This window comes from Cyrtonyx montezumae, unplaced genomic scaffold (genome assembly GCF_038088225.1).
Source record: "Cyrtonyx montezumae isolate F1298 unplaced genomic scaffold, pur_monq_1.0 scaffold_25, whole genome shotgun sequence".
NCBI classification, from domain to species: Eukaryota; Metazoa; Chordata; class Aves; order Galliformes; family Odontophoridae; genus Cyrtonyx; species Cyrtonyx montezumae.
In genome coordinates, this window is record NW_027071992.1 from 14,780,266 (window position 1) to 14,798,196 (window position 17,931).

Below are 17,931 nucleotides of genomic sequence, written 5' to 3' on the forward strand. Positions count from 1 at the left end.
GTATAAAGGGGATGCTGAAGCTAGCAGCAAACGCCGAGCCCTGACCCGCAGAATGAGCCCTGCCCGCGGGTTTGAGCCAGGACCCGCAGCATCCCGCAGCCCCCGCGCTGCCGCCCTGTGCGGGGAGCAGCGGCCGCTCACCGCAGTGCTGACCGTGGCTCGGGCGGCAGCGCAGCACTCCGACCCCGCGGGGCCCCCGGCCGCTGTTTATCTTTGCACAGGAGATAAAGCAGCTGTCGACCATCTCGTTTCGGGGCTGGACAGCTGTAGCCTGCCTCGGCCCATCCTTTCCCAGCACTTCCAGCCCTCCCCAAGCAGCAGGTTACAGGCTGAAGCCCTCCTGTTTGGTGCACCCAAGGGTGCAGGCACCCCCTGTGCTGGGATGTGCCCATCCACTTGTGCACTGCACTGATCTGTCCCCCGTCACCTCATGGGGACCCTACCCATTTGGACATGCAAAGGCCGCGTTCCCTCCACCAGCTCTGCAACGTGCACTGCTGGGATCTGGCAACGGTGGAGAGACAAGAGAAATCTCCCAGACAAATGCATATCGATGGCTGCAGTGGAGGCGGCACAGGTAGATACTGTAGGTATAGATGGGCAGACAGCAGAGTAGATTGAGAGATACTCTGAGCAGAGAGATACTGCGGGAGGAATCGGGAGATAGATCCTGTGGGCTGATCGATATCCGCTGTGTGCGGACGGACAGCAAGATAGAGCAGGCTGCAGGGGGAAGGTGCGTGTTGGGCAGCAAAGTGCATTTGTCCTGTGATGGCTTTGAGGAGCTGCAGCAGGACCCACATCACAAAGTCTCCTTGACCACCTCTGGCCACTTCTGAGGCATCCTGGGATCCCCACCTGGCTTCTCTGTGCTGGAAAGTGCAGCTCTCCCATGTGTCTGGGTCACTTGGTGTCTGAGTGCAGGGAGCTTAAGGGCTCTGACCACAAGCCCCAGCCCTACGACAGGGGCTGTGCTCAAGTTACTGGCAGCAGGGGAGCATGCACCCTGCTCCATGCCTCAGCTTCCCCCTATCAATAAGATGATGGTTAGGGACAACCTCTCCCAGTGACACTCACCAAAACCCCTTGAGCTGCCCAGTTCCTCTGCTGAGCACACCTAGGGGTGACAAGGGCACCCCTGGAGCAGCCCCACCGGGACCCCTGCTCACCACGGCATTATTGACACAGGCGCTACGGAAAACACTGCTGAGATTGTTCACACTAATGTTATTTAGCAGCAATATTTCCGTAATAAAAGAAATCAATGGGCAAGAGAAAAGACCTGTCCAGAGCTTTGATTTTCTCATTTTAATGGCATACTTATTTACTCCCACCAGCGTGCCCATCGGATTTTCATTACATGGCTTTCGCTGTAAGTGGAGCAGTATTGATACGAGCTGCTGAGTTAGCGCCTTCCTGCACGGGCCAGAGCAGGATTACTCATGTTCCTCGACAGGCTTGCGGAGCACACATAAACACAGCCATGTGCACACATGTGCATGTACATACACACCTGTGCATCTGAATAGGGGGTGTGCACAGACACATGCACACTGCTTTCCTGCCCGCACATATCCATACATGCGCACAATACACTACACACATTTCTCTGACCACATGGATGCACGATGGCTCTACATATGCACACATGTAAACACACCTGCCCTACATCCACCTGCACACTTTTAATCACACACTGACACACTGCTAATGTGCATGCATAAAATCCTGCTTGCACCCCTGCACACATGTGTGCAGCCCATGCACTCCAGGATCACCTCCCATGCCCTTCTCACACCCATGTGCAGACACACTGCTCTCCCAAAACTCTTCCCTCTGCACGATTGTGCCACTATGGCTGTCCCAAGGACCCCCCAGACCCAGACCCCACGCTGGGGCTCTGCACACACCAGACATCAAGCAGGTGGGATGACAATGTTTATTACTGACATCTGTCTTGGGGTGACAAAAAACAATGTAGCCCATGCACAGGGCTGCCAGTCAGAGGGATGAAGAGAGATGTGCTGCAGGCTGGTGGCCTGGGGACACATATTATCTGGGGAACAAAAGAGAGCTGGAAGCCCTCTGCTGAGTCCACATGGGTGTGGGGCTGTGAGCAGAGTGCGCACCCCTGCTCGGCCGGGGACCCTTCTGGCTGTCAGCCAGGGGAAATGTTTCAAGGGGCAAAGTCCCATCCTGAGCTGATTTGGAGTTTTGCGCACCTACAGACACTCAGTATGTGCACAGCCTGGAGGCCATGCTTGGTTAAGGCGACAGATGGTGGCTGTACCCCTTGGGGGGACAACAAGGGGGAGGCACAAGGAAGGGATCTCTTCCACCCAAGGGACAGGTGACACAGCAGGGATAGGTGCCAGGACAGACCTTCAGCACAGAGGCTGAGCATCCCCATACTGCCTGGGCATCCTCCCCTAGTGCCTGGGGACATCATGTGCTGCCAGCACTTGGAAGCCACAGCAGGAACTGCCAGCTGGACACCGTGCTCTGTGCTAACCACATCCACGGCTGCCTGCCAGCCTGGATGGCACACAGGGGAACCTCCCAGGGGCTGCTTGGTGCCGGATACACCGGCATCCTCACCCCCAGGTTTTGTGATCTGCAGCCCAGAGAAGAGAGGGAGGGGGTGGGTGGGTGGGGGGGGGGGGAGGAAGACTGTTGGGGCACGCTGTTCAGCCAGGCTCAGCAGCCCAAAGTGCTGAAGAAGGCATTGGCTTCCAGGAGCAGGCCCTTGGCAAAGACACGCAGAGTGTAGAAGAGGGTGATGCAGTCCTGAGTGCTGAATACGGTGTCTGCCAATGCAAAGGCAAGCATGGAGGGGACAAAGCCTCGGCCGTACTCCACCATCCAGGTGCCCGCGTTCCACTGCACTGACGTAGCCTCTCCTGCCTGGTGCACAATGGTGTCCCCTGCCAACACACATGGCATCACTCCCAGTGGCTGTCCCACATCGTGCCCACGGTGGAAACGTGTGGGGCTGGGAGATGCAGTGCTTAGCCCTTCCCCATCCCTTCCCTGTGGCCAGCAGCCATCCCTCTATTATTGACACTGTCATGGTGCACGGGACATGGAGTGCCTTGTCCCCCTCTCCAGGCTCTTGCCAGTTGGAAGGAAGAGGCTGCAAGACAGTGCAGAGTGGCCACACTGCAGGATGGGGATGCAGCCCTGGTGTCATGCTTACCAGGATAATAGATCTCGCTTCTGGTGGTTCCCTCTTTCCACTGCCGGAAGGTGCCTGAGATGATGGTGTCATAGATTTCTGCCCAGTAGCGACCTGCGAAAGACCACTTTATCATGTCCCTGTAGGGATGAGAGGACTGCCAGCCCCTGGGACGGGCAGTCCCGGCAGGAGAGGACCTAAACGAGCACAGAAACACCCCATGCCCCACGTACCTGAGTGTCCCCCAGTGTCAATGGCCGTCCCAAAGAGCAGCACATACTCAGTGAGGGAGGCATGCAGCAGGCACATGGAGCCCATCCAGCCACCCGCGTTCACAAACACCCACTGCAGGTCCTCATCAGGCAGAATGTGGCCTGGATGCTTCTTCCGCAGCTCCACGATGATTTTGGAGAAAGCCAGTTCATGGTCCAGCCCTGCAGTAACGAGGTGTGCCTGAATGCCTGGCACAGACCAAGCCCTAACATGCTTAGCCAAGGGGTCCCGGTATAGCCTCTGAGGGCTCTAGTTCGAGAACTTTCCCAGCCCCACTGGCTCCCTACTCCGTGGAGAACGAGGTATGGTACTGAAAGGCCCACTCTTGGAATTAGCTGGAGCAGGACCCCGAGGTGGCAGCGGCCGTCTCCCACTAGCGTGCAGCCCTGTGCTGTAACATATGGGACGCCCCACGGGAGCTGACGCCCGTCCCCTCCCACTACCACCTAGCACCAGAACCTCCATTTCCCAAACGCTGCTCCCTTCCTGACCCCTTTCCCCTTCTGGGTTCCACTTCCCGTCTCCTCCCACCCCCACATACCCGCGTGGTGCCGGGCGAGCTGGGCGATCTCGGCGGGTTGGAACTCGTACCGCTTGCAGGCCAGCCAGCCCCGCAGCCCCTGCAGCAGCAGGGCCAGCACTCCCAGCCCCAACCCGACTCGCAGTACCCACGGCCCCGCCGCCCCCATGCCACCGTTCCGTTCCGTTCCGTTCCGTTCCGTCCCGTTCCGCTCCGCGCCGCACCGCTCCGTCCCGCCCGCGGGGACGACCCGGTACCGCCCCGTCGAGGCCACGCCACTCCCGGCCGCTGCGCTGCGCCGGCGCGGAGGGGCGGGACGGAGCCGGGACCGCCCGGCGGGGACGGGGCTTCCGGGTTCGGCGAAGGCATGGAGGAGGCGGCGGGGGGAGGCGGAGACCGCTTCCGTGCCAGCGGTACGGCGGGGCCGGGGAGCGCGGGACGGGGAGGAGGGGGAGTCCCCGTCCCGCTCGTGTCCACGCATATGTCCCTCATCCCACTCGAGTCCCTCCGCCCGCGTTCTTCCTTAGGTGTCCCCCACCCCACTCGTCTTCCCCACGTCGGGTTTTCCCGCTTGTGCCCCCAAACCCTGTCTTTCCCTCGTGTTCCTCCACTTATGTTTCCCTCAGTCGTGCTCCACTTGTGTCACCAAACTCACGCCCCTCACTCCTGTCCCCTTGTGCCCCCCCAAGTACTGTCCTCCACTTGTGTTCCCCAGGCATCTCCCTACCCACTCGTGTCCCCTCACTCGTGTCCTTCAGCAGTGACCCCACTCATGACCCCACTCAGTGACTCTGCTGACATCCCGCAGAACACCAGCACTCCCGCTACAACCCACTGCGGGACGAGTGGGTGCTGGTGTCAGCACACCGTGTGAAGCGGCCCTGGCAGGGTCAGCTGGAGAAGCCCCCACCTGAGGACGTGCCCCGATGGGACCCCAAGAACCCTCTCTGCCCTGGGGCCACCCGGGCCAATGGCGAGGTACTGTGGGGCATCCTCATCCTGTCTCCCCTTCTGAGCCTGACCCCCAACCCCAGACCCCATTTCTTACCCCTACAGGTGAACCCCCACTACGAGGGCACCTTTGTCTTCCCCAATGACTTCCCTGCATTGCAGCCTGATGCTCCCGAGCCTGGTAAATCCTGCAGAGGTTCTGGGGAGGGTGGAGGGGTGTGGATGCTGCCCACATCCCTATTCTCTGTCCCCTCCAGATGACAGTGGCCACCCCCTGTTCCGAGCAGCAGCTGCCCGGGGTGTCTGGTGAGTACTCCCAGCGCTGGGAACAAGCAGCCCCATTGCCTTCCTTTGCACTCCTGTTCTGATTTTTGGGATCTCACCTGTGGGGGGCTTTTTGCCCAGCAAGGTGATGTGCTTCCACCCGCACTCCGACCTGACGCTGCCCCTCATGTCTCTGCTGGAGATCCGAGCGGTGATTGACGCATGGGCAGAGCTGGAGGAAGAGCTGGGGGCCTCCTACCCCTGGGTGCAGGTCTGTTGGGGTCTGGGGACGTGTCCCCATCCCCGGGGGCACACGGTCTCCCTATGCATCAGGGCTCTGCTCACCTGTGCTGCTTTCCCACTGTGCTGGGAACACCGTTTTGTCCCACAGCGGGGACAGGGCTGCTGTCACCTGTCCACCTGCACTGCTTCCTCCACAGATCTTCGAGAACAAAGGGGCGATGATGGGCTGCTCCAACCCACACCCGCACTGCCAGGTGAGGCTGTCACCCCAGGGGCGACTCTAGGACAAAGCCCCCTGGAAGATGGGAGCACAGTGGGGTCAGTCCCCCTCTTATCCGCTCTCTGCTGGGGACTGTCCCTTGCGGTTGTTGCTGGCAGGACTGCCCACCTGGTGGCAGCACGGAACCGTGGTTGAGCAGGTGTAAGGTTTGGTTTAGGCACTGTAGCATGAGCTTGTTGCGCCCCAGGGGATGTGATGGGGCCAGCTTGTTGGGGGCAGGTGACAACACAGCCCTGTGTCCCTGCCAGGTGTGGGCCAGCAGCTTCCTCCCCAACGAGGCGCGCCTGGAGGAGCGAACACAGCGGCAGCACCACAGCCAGCATGGTGTGCCCATGCTGCTGCAGTACGCCGAGCAGGAGGCTCAGCGAAAGGTGAGGACACAGCTGTCACCCTGTCCCTGAGCGGGGGATGTCCTTGTCCCCATTGCCTGAGCACTGTGTCCCACAGGAGCGGCTGGTGGTGGAGAACGAGGACTGGATGGTGGTTGTGCCCTACTGGGCCACCTGGCCCTTCCAGACTCTGCTCCTGCCCCGCCGCCATGTCCTCCGCCTACAGGACCTGTGTGACAGCGAGAGGGACAGTGAGTGATGCCCTGGGCTACTTTTCAGGAGGGAGCTCTGTGGGATTTTGTTGGCAATGAAGGGCATGGTGCTCCATGCTGCTGGGGTGCTGTCTGTGTGGGTAGGGAGTGGCCAGCATATCCCTCATGCTTGTCAACCAAGTGCCACTGGTGTCAGTGGGGGTCCTGGCCAGCTCTGGGTGTGCTCACTACCCTCCAACCCCACAGACCTGGCCTCCATCATGCAGCGGCTGCTGATCAAGTATGACAACCTCTTCCAAGTCTCCTTCCCCTACTCCATGGGCTGGCATGGTGAGTGTCCCTTCTTCTCTGCCCCTCTATCCTCATCTCTCCCATTCCACACCTCACTCCATGTCCCCCTCAGGAGCCCCCACAGGCCCCTACCTGCAGGAGGACTGTGGGCACTGGCAGCTCCACGCCCATTACTACCCACCACTGCTCCGCTCCGCCACCGTCCGTAAGTTCATGGTGGGCTATGAGATGCTGGCACAGGCACAGCGGGACCTCACCCCTGAACAGGTGAGGAGGTGGGCCTGGCGGGGGGAGCTCAGGGAGTGGTCTGGATGCTTGCTGAGCTGCCCCCACCTCATCTCTGTTACCTGCAGGCTGCAGAGCGGCTGAGAGCCCTCCCTGAGGTGCACTACAAGCTCAGGCATCAGGAGATGGTGTGTGGTGCTGCTCAGGTCTGAGACAAAATGGAGGGCTTGGCCAAGGCCTGTCTGCTTCTTCTGAGCTTCCTTGTTGACTGTGGCTTCCCCAGCCCTCATCCTGCCACATCCCTGTACAGTCATGATGCCAAAGAGCCTGCCTTCCTCCCAGTCTGGACTTACCGGTGAATCTGGGAGTGGTGCTCAATAAACCCACAAGCATAGTGCCTCTGGGTGTGCCCTGCTGGCTTCTGGTCCTTTAGGAAGAACCCCAGCTGTTTTGAGGGGGCTGTAGGGGATGTGCTGCTCGCTGCTGTCTCTGCACTGTCTCCTTATCCTCCCTGGGGGGAGCTCTGGGCCTGCCTGAGCTGCCTTGCAGGCAGAGGAGGAGTGAGAGGCAGAAAGCTGCCCCAGGTACATCCATGTCCTAGGCAGGGCTGGAGACTGGCAAACTCACTGCTTTCTCTTCCTTTTCACCATGTGGGGAGATAGCCTTCATCCTGCCTGCCTGGGTACTTAGGATGCAGTGTGGGGTGCAGCAGGAGGGTGGATGCAGCATCTGTGCTGGGGGGTATGGCAGGCAGCTCCATGCTCTGCTCCCCTCTGCAGCCCCATCCCCTCTGTGATACCTCACAGCTGATCTGGAGGTGTGTCCTATAGGGATGCCTGCTGCTTGGAGCACCATCTGCTGCTGCATCCTCATGCAATTCTATTTTAATTGTCACCAAAGAGCTGTTCTCATAACTCCCTAATGAGGCCCGTAGCGTTCTGAAGTCTGAGAGTGGTCCCCTGGGGGCCAGAAATCTCTTGCAAGCAGGGAGATCCTCCTCTGCAGGACTGATCTGCTACCTCCAAGATAGTGTCTGGTGAAAAGTGCCACGTGTCCCTGTCTACACTGTTCCCACATCCCTGCCCATGGGAGGCTGGACGCTGTCCCCATCCTCCTCTGATATCTCTATCCCCTCCAACATCCCCATCCTGCCCATGATATCCCCATTGCAGGTCCCAGAATCTTTGGGATGAGGAGGATCATGCTGGGGGTGTTGACCATCAATTGCAGCCCCTGTTCCCCTTCCTCCTTGCAACAGGTGCACACTTACAGCAATCACAGACCCTGCCCAGCTCTTCCCCATGGCCCTGGAAAAGCGGCAACGAGTTGGCTTAAATGTGGGAATCCAGATTGGGGTAATTAGCCGCTGAACTGGTTGTAACGAGGCTCGTCATCCCCCTGCACGCGCAGTTAGCTCTGATTTAATAGCCCACCAGCTCTCAGCCCGGGCCTCCGTGCGTCAGCCCAGGGCTGTAAATGAAACTTGCAATAAGTCAAGCTGTATTAAACTTTACAGTCACCGTCTTTAAAAACGAGACTCTTTCTCTAATAAATCAGAGCAAGTGGGATTGTAAATATCAGGGCAGGATCTGTATTGCTTAATTAAACAGAACCTAATGAACAGCCTGTTTGTTGTGTTGTGATTTAGGATGAAAGCCAGGGAGATGGTATGTGCTGAGGAGCACAGGTACTGCTGAAATTATGCTGAGACACCATGAGGGCCTCATTTGATTCTTTTTTTTTTTTCTTTCCCCCACAAAAAAAGTGAAAAATTCAAGGGTGGACATTAGATGGATTTGTTGGAGGAAAGGAATGGCTTGTTAGGGGAAAAAATGCCCTAGTACCTTTAAGCAAGGTGCAAGGGATGGGAAAACACAGCCAGGAGAGATGGAGCCATGCTTGCATCACAGGGAAGCTGTGCTTTTGGGGGATGAGATGGAACTGGGTGTGGTATTGTTGCTGTGACCCTGACTGCTGCCAGATGTCTGCACAACCTGCAGCCCCTGTACCCCAGCCCCTCTGTCCGCAGGCTCAGTGTGACAGTGTCACAGTGCATAGGACCCCTTTGGTGCTATCTCTGAAGCCCAAATCCCACTGCCCCCGTAGCTCCTCTCTCCCTCCCTCCCAGCACAGGTGAGACGATAAATACTGTGTGAAAGAAGTTAATCTGTGACCAAAGCATTTTAATCAGGAAAAAAAAAAATAATGGTATTAGTGCAGGCCTGCTGGCTCCTGCCAAACTGCACTTTTACTGTCCCTGCTGGTACAGGGTTTATGGCTGTCATTTCATTCCAGTTTTACTGTTGTTTTTGCCTTTATTGTTGAGTTTCCCCTTGCCTCCAGTTGCCTGTGATTGAATTGATGGAGGTGGAGGGGGGGGAAAGAGAAAGAGGAGGAGGAATGAAGAGAGGAAGGCCCTGTAGCTGCTAGGGAAAAGGAGCAGCCTAGGGAAACTCTGTTTCTGCCTGAAAGACACCATCAGGCGCTTAACATGAAAAGTAATTACAAAAATTTAAGCAGATGCTGGACACCCTCATGCCCTGCAGCAATCAGCTCCCTGCTAAGGACAGTTCTGGTATGCCAGGAGAATGAAAACCAAAACCCCAGATCCCCCCAGAATTGCTCTTGGCACAGCAGCCAGCGTATCCTGGGCAACCCAGAGCATTGCTGGGTGTCTGGGCTCTGGGAATGCAGCCCCACGTAATCTTACTTGTTACGCACCTGAAACAGGCAGTGATTGAGCTGCATCACCCTGCAGCAACCGTGTGGGCAGTAAGCAGGAAACTCCTCCACCACCCCAGATTTCTTGGTGCTGAGGACATACTGCTCCACCACGAAGTGCCTGCATAAATAACCCCTGATGCTTTTTAGCCCTCTTCACCCCATTTTCAAGTTCCCCCTGGGATCAGGGCTGCTAAAAAGATACCAGCAGATTCCAACTGCTTATGCTGCACATTGGTAACAGTGGGACCTATCCCAGCTCTTTAGAAATGCTGGCACAGGAGAACAGAAATGAACCCCTTGCCCCTGCCAGTATCCAAACACCTCCCACCCCCCAACCCTGGATCAGCCGTCTCATCAGGGCCTTGCAATGATTATGATAAAACCTGCAGGACACCAAGGGCATCACTATGATTTGTGCTGTCTAAATGTTAATCAGAATAATAATGCCTATTGAGACAGCTGTTTTAAAAGGCTGTGATGTCGGAGTAAAAATTCCAATAAAACTCTATTAGCCCTTCCTCGTTATACTAATGGTGCCTGCTGCTAAAAGCCCCCCGCTATAGACACCCGTATTAATGGGCTTATTACAGGAAATAAAATCCGAGCCTGAACATTACAGTGAAGCCTGATTAATTCAGCAAGGTAGTCTTTTCCTTTTCCTTCTTTTTTTTTTCTTTTCCCCTCCTCTCTCCCTTCTCTCCCCTCCACCCTTTAGTTAATGAAATGTGCCCCTTGAAGTGTCAACTGTGGAGCTTTGCACAGAGCTTGAGGACGTTATTAAACTTATTTTGTTGACATGGAGAAGAAGGGCTCCTTGGGGACGTTCATCAGAGCTGGTGATGTAGCAGTGCAGGGTGACATGGGCTGTCCCATGGGTGGCCATGACTTGGTCACTGGCCCTGTTGCTTGTCCCCAGGTCTGCTGCTGCTGTGCCCAGCACATGGCACAAGGCAGAAATCCAGGGCACACACATGGCTGGTTGTCCAGCCTATAAATAACTGCCATAAAAATCCTCTTCCCAGCCTTTTTGTGTGCAGCCAAACCCTGCCAATGGGAGAGGAGACAGCATCTATTTTATGGGCTGCTGGAAGCCGGCTTTGCATTTTTCTGGCTCATGTAATCCCACAGGTACCCTCGTTTCTTCTCCTTTTTAACAGCCTTTTGCTTCGCATTCCTCCCAGCCACATTCAATTATGGCCTCAGCTGCTGCTACCCAGGAAAGGAGAGGGATGGAGGGAAGGAAGGAGAAGCAAGGAAGGTGGGGTATCAAATTGTGCCCCATCTGGGAAGCCTGGAGTGATACACAGATCACTGCCTGGTAATGACTGCATTTATTATCTCCATTACTTTTAGTGATTGCAGTGAGAAGCTATTGGAGTCTCTGGGTATTCTTGGTGGCCAGGTGTCCCCATTTCCCTGTCACCATGGGCTGGTGTGGTCCTTGTGTGATGCTGAGTGTTGCCAACTCTGACCTTCTGAGCCTCCGTGGCAAGGAATTCCTCCCAAATCTGCTGCAGCCTTTGAGTTAACCTCCCCATGTACCCGGGCTCTCTTATTGCTCATATGATGGACACAGCCAGTCCCAATTTACCCTGCAGCCATGTCCCCCCACCAACACAAGCTCTCAGCATCAGTCCCTCAGGTCTTCTTGCCCAGGGGTTTGCTGTGGTCACTGCCCCATTGCAGTCCTTACTCTGCTGTCAGATGGTGAAGGAGATGGTTCCCATGGGCTGGTGAGCAGGGAGGAGAAGGTACAGGGGAAGAGAAGAGAGAGAAAAAATAAGAAATCAATTTAGTTGCAATAAAGCCTCTTACTGTATTAGCTGCTAATCCACAAATACACAAACACACAGAGGGAGTCCTTGGAATAAAGACATTTAATTATGCTGTTTGCTTGAAGCTGGCTCTGAATGGTCTGACATGGTGGTGAAGCAGGCACAGCAGGACCCAGGGAGATGCTGGGACCTTTCCCTTCATTGTAGGCCATGCAGTAGTGCTGTTCCCCTCCGTGGGGACGTGGGTCACCCCTCTGGCCACATTTAAATCTCTCCAAGTTCCCTGTGGGGGCCACCTGTGGGTCCTGAGGGGGTCAGAATGGGTGCCCCAGCCGAGACAGCACCGTGGGCATCAGAAAGTTGTTTGCTCTTTCTTCCTCTCCTCACTTCCTTGTGGGAGGGGTCTGTGGAGGAGCTATAACTCTTCTTCACTCCTGTTTGATCTGCCAGAGGGCTCAGCAGGGGAAGACCCAGCCTCGGCAGGCTGCCCACGAGATAAAAGGCATGGAGGGCCTAGCCAAGACATTTTTTCCACTGTTTCCCCACCCATTCACCCCTTCCTTCATTCCCCCGGTTTTCTTGGCAGAGGACAAAACAGGGAAACGAGCGTACTCCTTTCAAAGCCCTTCTTCTTTCAATATTGAATGGGGCCTGGATTCCCTTCTGGATGCTGGATTGCTGGCATTCCCGCTCCCCACGCAGCCTAAACTGTAACAGCTGAGGACTGGGGGTGACAGCCTGGGACTGCCAGCATGTACCCCAGCTGAAAGCAACCAGGGGGTAAAATCCAGTGGGAAAGAGCTACCCAAAGCTGGCATGGCTCTACTGCCCTGAGGTGCTCACCAGGATGTAGGAATTCCATCCTGCCTCAAGCAGGGATGAAAACCATGCTGAGACCTGGTAAGGCACAACCCAGCTCCTCGTGCTGCTTCGGATGCAGCTGATTGTTTCACTTTAACATTTTCCAGAGATTTTCTTTTGATGTCACCCTTTTCTATTTGATTTTTTTTTTTTTTTGAACATGATAATGATCTTCCATTTCCAAATGAAAAGTCATTTGGCACTCATGGGGAAAAAAAAAAAAGATTTATTTTTTCATTTAAAGCTGTTGAAACAGGATAGTTAAACCATTGCATGCCTCTTTTTTTTTTTTCTTCCTCTCAAGATTTTTGAAAAAAGAAATTCCTCTGAAGTGACTTTTTCTTGGGAAGTGTTTTGATGAGCTGGCAATTTTTGGATGAAAAAGCGCTTTTGTCCAAAATGCCTGGCCATATTGAGGCAAAGGGCAGGAGCAGAGGGGTCTGATGTGGAAAGGAAGGAGGTGGGCAGTGGCAGGTGCCTGATTTGAACATTTCTTTCATTGCCTGGAGAAGCTGATCTTCCTGGAGGTTATGTGAAAGTATGTGGAAGGCAGGTAGGTGGTTAGAGGCAGCCAGCATGGCATCACGGGTGGCAAAACATGCCTGACCAGTCTGGTGGTCATCTAGGATGGAGTGATGGCATTGGAGGACAAGGGAAGAGCAACTGATGCTACTACCTGGATTTGTGCAAGGTCTTTGGTAAGGTCCCCCACAACATGCAAGGCATTGAACTGGGGATTTGGATTTGATCGATGGGATGTTAGAGGGGGAAGGTATTAGAATGGCAGAATCATAAGATCATTAATGTTGGAAAGGGCCACTAAGATCATCTCGTTCAACTGCCAGCCCAACCCCACCATGCCCACTAACCACATCCCTCAGTGCCACATCTCCACATTTTGTGAACACCTCCAGGAACGGTGACTCCACCATATCGCTGGGCGGCCTGCGCCAGTGCCTGACCACTCTTTTGGAGAAGAAATATTTTTTAATATCTGATTTGAAATTGTCTGAATAGCATCATTCAAAAAGTTACAGTCAATGGCTCAATGCCTGGTTAGGAACCAGTAACCAGTGATGTCCCTCGAGAGTCTGTGCTGGGACCAATACTATTCATTGTCTTCACCAGTGACACAGGCAGTGATTGTTCCCTTCTGCTCTGCCCTCTTGAGGATCCACCTGCAGTACTGCACCAAGCCCTGAGGCCCCTGGGTCTGGAAGGATGTGGACCTGTTGGAGCTGGTTCAGAGGAAGCCATAAGGATGCTCAGAGAGCTGGAGCATCTCTGCTGTGGAGATGGATTAAGAGTTGGACTTGCTCAGGCTGGAGAAGGGTCATGAAAGACCTTATAAATTCCAGTACCTGGAATGAAATTAAAAGAAAGATGGAGGAATGCTCCCTCAGAGGAGCTCCCTTTGTTACATTTGGGCATTCTCATTTGCTGCTTTCTGGTGTACCACACTGATTCATTGTTGCTCAGGTTTATTAACTAGTGTCAGTCAGGGCAGATCAACTAGCTTACAAGAGCCTAGTGCATCACGGCAGTGCTATCATCCCTCGACACCAAATTCATAATCTCTGTGGAAAAATGGAGCAAGCTAGACTGACAATCCCTATTCTTCTCATGCCCTGAAAACAGGACCTTAATTATTTTACCTTTCTTTAAATCTTTAATCCTAAGCTCATTAGGCACCTCTGATTCTTCCTGACAACAGGATCTGGCTGCAAACATGCTTTTAAATGCTGGTGCAGGTAGCAGTTCTCCTGCAGCATGCAACAGCTTTGAATTGCTGCGTGTTTTTTGGAGTGCTGGGTGCTTTTTGGAGTGTCCCATGGCTGGCAGGTCCTTGGTGGCTGGGACTCTTTCTGCTGTACCAGCAGGTGGTGATGATGTATAACTGATTCCTCCTGGCCGTTTCTTATCGGAGGCTTTTAATGTTGTGCTAGCAACAGGTCACACTGGATTTTCCATAGGCACTCGCCCCATGGTAGGGCATTTCCTTCAGTGCTTCCTGAGCTGGATGCAGGTGCTCACTTCTTTCTCTTAGTCTCCAGCTCATGCCACTGCCAGACTGCAGCAATCTTCTGGAGGGAAAACAGGCAAAACCTCTTATCGTGTCTACAAGTCTGGATGACACAATCTTTCCACTCTCTGATTGTGTTTAATACCTTCAATTTCACATCTTTCAGCACTTCATGATAGATCTGAAAACTGTAATATCTCTAATAATGCCTGCTCTGAAGAGACAGTGGAGGTGATGGTGAATGGATGATGAGGGTAGGGCACCAGGGAGGGCTTTTTGCTGGGGGTCAACACCCTCCCTGGATTTAACTCCACAGATGATGGGGACTTGAACTTCAGCTGAAGTGTTCGGGGCATACGCTGTGCTCAGGAGATGCCATGATGTGTGTGGGTGGTGTAGTTTGGGGTACATAGGCATGGGTGAACCATGCCCTCATCCACCCTCTCGGGTTGACAAACAACTCCCAGACTCTTATCCAACACCATCCGGGTATTTTTTGGGCTATCTGTTGGCATCTAGGGCACAGAAACCTAGAGAAAACCCATTCTTTCTCCTATTGTTTTTTGCTGCTGAACTGAACATCACAGAAAAAAGGAAGATGTACTGGAGGTGGAATTGGAGAGGTCAGGAGTAGGCCTGCAAGAAGACCTGGCCTCAAGTTGAGATGGGCAGAAGAGAGACAGGGGGATGAGGGCACGTGATCCAGGAGCTTCTCAATCTTTGGGAACAAGACCAACAGCAACCTGCTTCCCTGGAGTCGTCAGAGGTATTCCCACACTCAAAATCCTAAATGGCCCTTAACGGCACTGCTTTGCATAAGAGGCATTTTACTCCTTGCTATGTTTATGTCCATGTGTTTAACTCTGACCTTGGATCAATTTCTTGCTTAAACTTATCCATTTTCCATGACAAGGGACTGGGGGATGATGAAAAATTGACATGATATAACAGCAGAACCTCAGGACCTGTAGCTGGTCTCTCCTGCTGTGGGGAAACAAAGTGCTCTGAAGGCTGCAGAACAGCTGAGCAAATCCAGGAGTCTCTCATCATATCCATATATATGTATATGTAAATAAGCACATAACAGTATGTATATGTGCATAGCTTCATACATATGTGTATTAATATTCTTCACCCATTTCTTTGCAGCATCTGGCCTTCAGAAACAAAGCTCCTCGTGCCAGGAGCTAATAGGAGATGTTTTTATTTGTCCTTGTTATAAAGTAGGTATCTCCGTATTAACTTTGCAGGGCATTATATTGATGTAGTGCAGTAAACTTTATGGCTGATTTCACAACCCTGTTAAGTGCATCGTCTTAGACAGTAATAACCAGCCAGAAAGACAAGAAAGGTCCTTGCAAATGATACACGGCTTAGAGAGTGGAGAGGAGATGCTGATCCTGAGGGGTACCCAGGGAAAGCAGGGTGCTTCCCGCATCCTGGGAAGGGTTTTGCACTCCTGGAGTTTCCCTGAGCCACACAGTGATTACATGCCCGCAGTTTCTGTCTAGCTGCTCAGGCAGCTGCTTGCTCTTCTCCCTCCCTGCCTTCCTTGCTCCCAGTTAAGTTTAATGTGATGCACACACGTCCACCGGTCACAGATAACTGCTTAGCTTAAATCCTGCTAGAGTTCCCTTCATTTATCTGCTAAATGGGATCTTGGTTATAAATAGAGTCCTGTGGTCATGGGGGCTGATTTGGGCAGGGTTTTGTTTGGCAAAAATTTAACAGAAATCTGAGCAAAATGCTGGGAGAAGCTGAGAGATAATAACAAAGAAAATGTTATTAAACTGACTTCACTGCTCGTCCCTCATCCAGCTGCCAGCAACCTATGGGGAGAACACAGATCTTAGGCAGACAAGACAGTACAGGTAAGAGCAGATTGGTTATGAAGTGTGCTTGCAGAGGTTGGAGTAGGAAAAGAGTTCTTGGTTATGAATTCAGAATATGCAAAAGACAATTGGCCAGATGGGTTATGTGGGCCCATAGCTTGTGCAGGAGTTAAGCCCCATCAGTGCCCCATCTCTCCTGTACTTTACAAACACTTGGAATGTTAATGAAACCCAGAATTCTCATCCACTGGGATCTTCATAGAGTCACAGAACCACAGTAGGGACCTTTAGAGATCATTCAGTCCAACTCCCCTGCAATGAGCAGGAAGACCCACAGCTCCATCAGGTGCTCAAAGCCCCTCCACCCTGACCTTGAATGCCTCCAGGGATGGGGCATCCACCGCCTCTCTGGGCAACCTGTGCCAGTGCTTCACTGCCCTTATCATAAAGAAAACATTTTTTCTTCTGTCTTGACACATGATAAAACTTACATGGGGAAATTAATCCTCTGGATAGGATGGTTGGTCACTGTTGGTAATGGCAGTCTCCACCACAAGTGTTCTTACTGTGCAAAATGTTGTCTCAGTTCTTACGAACCACCTGGCTGGGACAAGGACCTGGTGTCAGTCTGCAGTCATGTTGTCCTGGGGCATGTCTTCAGGATAGAGAATCATCGATCATCTAATCCAACCCCAACCTACCCCCTTCGTACCCACTAAGTCCCTCAGTACCACGAAAACCTCCAGGGGTGGTGACATGGTATGGAGCAAGAGTCAGTTTGACAGAGGGCAATTTGGGTAAAATGGCACGGGGAATGGGAGAGCAGGTTTGTTTCCAGCCTGGAAACACCTCCACTGGGAGTGTGAGGAAGACTTTGGAGCTGATACTTTTGGACAAGAGAGGCAGAGAATTTGATCTGCTAACTAACAGGAACTGGCAGAGCTGGGAGCTTTTGCTCTGATTGCCCTGCTTCCTCTGAGCTCAGCTATGGCTTTTTTTCTGCTCCTTTAATTTTTTTTTCTTTTTAATTTATTGAAATCCTCTGGATCTCAATTCACTTTCTTTGCTCTTTATTTCTTATTGCTTTGGCTGAAATGCCCAATCCCCAGTACAACTGGGATTGGAGCACGAATAAAAATAGTTTTGTGGAAAAACAAAGCAAAACCAACAAGGACATGAAAACAAGTCCTTGCTTTTGGTAGCAGAGGGTGGGTGACGACGAGCAGGATGAGGATGGGGAGGTGGCACAAAAGGCTGTTACTGGTCCAGCTGGTTGGCTGCCCCTGGCTCCCAGCAGGAAGGGTCTTTGCCAAAATTGGCCTTATGCCTCGATGGGCAGGATAAGGGAGGAATGTCCCTGCCAAGGGGTGAGGCCGGAGGTTCTTCCTGTGGTGTTGAGAAGGAAATCTTGCCTTGTGAAATGTCAGCCACTGGGGCACAGCGGTGCACGCCAATGGCTTCCCGCCCACCTGCTGTGCTGGTGAAGAGCAGCCCTTATCACGAGAGGGAGAAACTGAGGCAGTGAGGTGGCTTTGGCAAGGGGGGATTGCTGAGCATTGGCCCCATCTTGTGCAGTCACTGCTGCACTGCTCCCTTTCAGTCAGCCTGAAACCTTCATTTGGAGAAAAGGAAAAGGAATCCAAGTCTTCAAGAAGTCACTCAAGCTCATGTCTGAGGCTTGCTGGTTTTGTTCTGGCTTTTTTGTTTGTTTATTTAGTTGTTGTTGTTTAAATCAAATAAACAGATGTTTTGTGTTGACATTTTCAGGGCTGCATGGCTGCATCCTGCCCCTGTTTCCAGCACTGTGAGTGTGGAGCAAATCCGCAGTGAATCCAGAATCCACTCCTCTCCTTTCAATGGCTCCACAGGCAGAATCTGGCCCCTGAAATTTTGGAGAAGTGGTTTCCCCCCTTTTTTTTTGTGATGCCATCCTATTAATGCAATTAGTAACAG

At 53.2% G+C, this 17,931-nt stretch overlaps 2 protein-coding genes across 2 annotated transcripts in view; one reads left to right on the forward strand and one right to left on the reverse strand.

Annotated features, from left to right (window-relative positions):
* Positions 1–2,645: 2,645 nt before the first annotated feature.
* Positions 2,646–4,137, reverse strand: SIGMAR1 (sigma non-opioid intracellular receptor 1). The gene is made up of 4 exons (XM_065740026.1): positions 3,990–4,137; positions 3,409–3,609; positions 3,197–3,289; positions 2,646–2,924 (listed from the first exon to the last, which is right to left on the reverse strand). Exons 1-4 carry the CDS (start codon positions 4,135–4,137, stop codon positions 2,698–2,700), a joined length of 669 nt encoding a protein of 222 aa, XP_065596098.1. The 3' UTR covers positions 2,646–2,697.
* A 180-nt stretch (positions 4,138–4,317) lies between these two features.
* The window catches only part of GALT (galactose-1-phosphate uridylyltransferase), a 427,049-nt gene continuing 413,435 nt past the window's right edge, over positions 4,318–17,931 (forward strand). The window contains exons 1-11 of the mRNA XM_065740035.1: positions 4,318–4,381; positions 4,777–4,946; positions 5,025–5,100; positions 5,177–5,225; positions 5,325–5,454; positions 5,624–5,680; positions 5,955–6,077; positions 6,154–6,286; positions 6,494–6,577; positions 6,651–6,805; positions 6,892–7,224. Of these exons, the coding sequence (XP_065596107.1) occupies positions 4,336–4,381; positions 4,777–4,946; positions 5,025–5,100; positions 5,177–5,225; positions 5,325–5,454; positions 5,624–5,680; positions 5,955–6,077; positions 6,154–6,286; positions 6,494–6,577; positions 6,651–6,805; positions 6,892–6,975 (1,107 nt within the window). The 5' untranslated portion in view covers positions 4,318–4,335 and the 3' untranslated portion in view covers positions 6,976–7,224. The remainder of the gene's footprint in view (positions 4,382–4,776; positions 4,947–5,024; positions 5,101–5,176; positions 5,226–5,324; positions 5,455–5,623; positions 5,681–5,954; positions 6,078–6,153; positions 6,287–6,493; positions 6,578–6,650; positions 6,806–6,891; positions 7,225–17,931) is intronic.